At 46.0% G+C, this 4,548-nt stretch overlaps 1 protein-coding gene across 1 annotated transcript; it reads left to right on the top strand.

The window, feature by feature from the left end:
* The first annotated feature begins 322 nt into the window (after positions 1-322).
* LOC147088171 (histone H2B-like) lies at positions 323-739 on the top strand. The gene has a single exon (XM_085977936.1). The coding sequence runs from the start codon at positions 330-332 to the stop codon at positions 702-704; it is 375 nt and encodes a 124-aa protein (XP_085834062.1). The 5' UTR covers positions 323-329; the 3' UTR covers positions 705-739.
* The last annotated feature ends 3,809 nt before the right edge of the window (positions 740-4,548 follow it).

The raw sequence follows: 4,548 nt of genomic DNA, 5'->3' as shown, positions 1-4,548 counted from the left end.
TGCACAAATTGGAGGAAGTCTATCTAACTGGCTATCCCGTCCGGAAGGAGTGTTTGCGGCCCTGGAAGATGGTCTGGGAAATGGTGAATGGGCAGATGTCACACACGCACTTGCAGGGGGCGTACTGGTGGCAAACACTCAGTCTGATTAGATACCTAAAGAAGCCAATCAGAGATATGCAGAAGAATGGAAATTGACATCATTCCTAACCAGCCAATCACAATCATTGCCTTCACCCATCCCTCATTAGCATAGGACTGTGGGGTTGCCTATATATTCCGAGCGCGGAGCAAGTTTGAGTCATTTTGTTGCTGAAATCTAGCTTAAGAATGGTGGACGAAAAGAAGACAGCTGCTAAGAAGGGCGCTAAGAAAACCGTCACTAAACCGGCAGCGAAGGGCGGCAAGAAGCGCAGAAAGTCGAGGAAGGAGAGTTACTCCATCTACATCTACAAAGTGATGAAGCAGGTTCACCCTGACACCGGCATCTCCTCCAAGGCCATGAGCATCATGAACTCGTTTGTGAACGATGTTTTCGAGCGCATCGCGGGTGAGGCTTCCCGCCTGACCCATTACAACAAGCGGCACACCATCAGCTCCCGGGAGATCCAGACCGCCGTGCGCCTGCTGCTGCCCGGGGAGCTGGCCAAGCACGCCGTGTCGGAAGGGACAAAGGCGGTGACCAAATACACCAGCTCCAAGTAAAACTCCACGCTGTCCTGAAAGAAGAAACTCCAAACACAAAGGCTCTTTTAAGAGCCACCCACTATCTCTCTGAAAGAGCTACACAACGCATCGCCTTGTAGATTCAATTTACTGTAATTATTAAGAACGTTTGAAGTTCCAGCTGTAGATGTAGTTTTTAACTCTCAGATAAGCAGTTTCATTGACCGGATCGCCCTTAGCGTCGATGTTGTATTTCCCGCCCACTAAAACACAAACACGGTCCTTGGTCGCACTTTGCCTTTGCTCTCAGACCCGTTTATTTGCAGCGCCAGCCGACTAATTAAAAGTTTGTTTTAGGTGCGAGATTCCGATTTCAGTCACCTCGTTCTCTGTCAAGACCTTTGCATTTTTCTAAAGCAAGTTGGGAGTCCATCCGTTTATTAACCGGAGATTTGCTGCATTGTAACAACCCGGAATGGGAGTTCTTAGAGATTAGAACGGGGTCAGTTTGAACACTCTGCCCCTCTTCTCTCACAGCAGGACTCCCAGATCTGGTTTCACTCCCGCAGCAGCGCCTGTGCAAAGGATCGATCGATAATCTGTGAATCCTCACTTTTACAAAGATTGAGCTGGAATGTGCCCCGTTACAGAATCAATGGGAATTTAATCAGTCACCTCAATCTCTGTAAAAACATTTTCATTTTTTTTCAATGCCAGTTGTGGTCAATCATTTTATTAACCCGAGACTTCCTGCAGTGTAACAACCCAGAATGGGGTTTCTTAGAGACCAGAACGGGGTCAGTTTGAACACTCTGTCCCTCTTCTCTTCTCACAGCAGGACTCCCAGATCTGGTTTCACTCCCGCAGCAGCGCCTGTGCAAAGGACCGATCGATAATCTGTGAATCCTCACTTTTACACAGATTGAGCTGGAATGTGTCCCGTTACAGAATCAATGGGGAATTAATCCCGCCCGTGAAAGTGCGATATTCAACCCGAAATTAATCCTGATTGTAACAGCCTGGAATTTGCAAGGGAGAGATGAAATAAGATAAAATGAATTTTTAAAAACATGGTGAAAACTTTGGCTAATGGTATATTTATTAACTTAATTCGCTCGTTTAGGAAAATAATTGGCGGACTTTTCGAATTTTAAAAATGGTTGGCGGTCTGACTGTTGGGGACAGTTATTTCCACACACTTATCATTGGTGGGAAAACCAGACTGTGATTGGTCACCGGAAAACACCAATGAAATGCACCACAGAGAGACCAATCACAAGTAGGCTGTCTTCATTCCTCCAGAAGGTATAAGAAGGGCCGATGTGGGCGGAGACTTTCATTCTTTCTCTGACCGTGTTGATTGTGAAAATGTCTGGCAGAGGAAAAACCGGCGGTAAAGCTCGGGCCAAGGCTAAGTCCCGCTCATCCCGGGCCGGACTGCAGTTCCCTGTGGGCCGTGTTCACAGGCTCCTGTGAAAGGGCAACTACGCTGAGCGTGTGGGTGCCGGAGCCCCGGTCTACATGGCTGCTGTGCTCGAGTATCTGACCGCTGAAATCCTGGAGCTGGCCGGCAACGCGGCCCGCGACAACAAGAAGACCCGCATCATCCCCAGACACCTGCAGCTGGCCATCCGCAACGACGAGGAGCTCAACAGGCTGTTGGGAGGGGTGACCATCGCTCAGGGCGGGGTGCTGCCTAATATCCAGGCGGTGCTGCTGCCCAAGAAAACCAGCACTGCCAGCTCCAAGAGCAAGTAAAGCGGACAAGATTCAATCTGATAACCCAAAGGCTCTTTTCAGAGCCACCCACAGTTTCCAGGAAAGGGCTGGTTCCTATTCTGTTCTATGGCTCACAATTATCTCAGATCTAATTTAACATGTTAAATCTTAAATTCTACTTTGAAATTCACAGATTTGCCCATTTAGTTATCTATCCACCACTCACCTGACAATCAGACGCTGCCACACAGACAGAGTGACTGATACAATTGCTATCGTGTATGAACGAACACTCCCTCACTCACATGCAGTACCAGTGAGTGAGCGCTAGTGCTTTTCCTATATTCACCTGTCAATCCCACACTGATACAGTACCAGTGAGTGACAGATAAAGTTTCTAGTGCAGCCTCACCAGACAATTAAAAATGTCACATTGTACTAGACAGTGTCAGATACAGTATCGATCGTTTTTCACCAGCCAATCTGCCACTGACAATACAGGCAGTGACAGAGGCGTTGTCTATCATAGGCACTTTTGTCAATCCCACTGCCACACTGTACAAGAGAGTGACAGATATAGTATCCCATATTCAGCAGTGACTCTCACATTGGCACCAAGAGCCAGAGTGACAGATACAGTATCTATCCCACAATCAATGATCAACCACACTGTTCACACTGGAATCGGGTGAGCGCGTCCATCTGCTTTTAATGGATCTTTGGAGTTTTCAGCTGGACCAATAAACTATTTGGCAATGGATTTAAGCTGAACATAAACACGGTGCTGAAGTATCTTCTCTCCAAATTAAAATGGTTTCTGCTGAATTATTGTCTCTTGTTGCAGCACTCACCGTCAGTCACTAGATGGCAGAGACCTTTAATAGTTTGCAAAGTGCGGATTGTGTCCACACATCCAGACCGCCGTGAGTCTGGTGCTGTCCGGGGAGCTGGCCAAGCACGGGGTGACCAAATACCTCAGCTCCAAGTAAAACACTACAATTTACTGACAGAAATATAGAAATCACAACGGCTCCTTTAAGAGCCACCCACAGCCTCTCTGAAGGAGCCGCCAGTTTACTGCACTGATTTCGTCAGTTTATTCATTCCGGCTAACGTCCTTTCAATCTGGTGAGGAAATTATCAGAACAATAGTATAACTGCTCCAAATTAATGTCTGTCTCAGATGAATTTTACAATTATAAATAAAAGTCTTTAATTTTAAATTTGGTGGAATGTTTCAAACTTTATTTTAAAATTGATCAATAGAGGCCAATAGTTAGTTCTGTTAAGGAAATGGGATTCCAATCAAGCGACCAATCCGAAGTAGCCTCAGGATAGAGCGGGCACCGACAGTGAGAACTGGAATCTTTACAATCTATATTAACGATTTGGAGGAGGGGACCGAGTGCAACATATCCAAGTTTGCCGATGATACAAAGATGGGAGGGAAAGCAGTGAGTGAGGAGGACATAAGAAACCTGCAAAAGGACATAGACAGGCTAAGTGAGTGGGCAGAAATTTGGCAGATGGAATATAATGTTGGAAAGTGTGAGGTTATGCACTTTGGCAGAAAAAATCAAAGAGCAAGATAATATCTAAATGGGGAGAAAGTGCAAAGTGCTGCAGTACAAAGGGGTCTGGGGGTCCTGGTGCATGAAACACAGAAGGTTCGTATGCAGGTACAGCAGGTGATCAGGAAGGCCAAAGGAATCTTGGCTTTTATTGCAAGGGGGATGGAGTATAAAAGCAGGGAAGTCTTGCTTCAGTTATACAGGGTACTGGTGAGGCCACACCTGGAATACTGTGTACAGTTTTGCTTTCTGTGAAAAGTCCATTAAATGGAACAAGGACTCAAAGAGACGATATCATAGAATTAGCACGAGTACTTTATTAACAACTGGGAAACACGTTTACAGACAGCCTGCATCAGCATCCTGGCATTCCACCTTGTGCTGACCTAACAGGAAGCAAACCTCTGACCTTAGTAGCAGCATTGGCTACAGCACCACCTGGTGGATAACCTTAATCATAACATTCCAGATTACTATATCCATCCCCCCTTAACATTTCAGTATGAATTTCTTAACAAACAACCATTCCTGAGGGTCACATAAGGAGTCTCCATTCATCACGTTCCATACTTGACGAATCTAACAGTTCAGTA

This window comes from Somniosus microcephalus, unplaced genomic scaffold (genome assembly GCF_052327205.1).
Source record: "Somniosus microcephalus isolate GS21.2 unplaced genomic scaffold, FLI_Smic_1.0 unresolved_chr5, whole genome shotgun sequence".
Classification (NCBI taxonomy): Eukaryota; Metazoa; Chordata; class Chondrichthyes; order Squaliformes; family Somniosidae; genus Somniosus; species Somniosus microcephalus.
The sequence above is the reverse complement of the archived record's forward strand: the minus strand, read 5'-3'. Positions and strand labels throughout refer to the sequence as shown.

What these genes read in the sequence shown, in the direction of transcription:
- LOC147088171 (XM_085977936.1), top strand. Translation starts at nt 330, where the DNA reads ATGGTGGACGAAAAGAAGACAGCTGCTAAGAAGGGCGCTAAGAAAACC.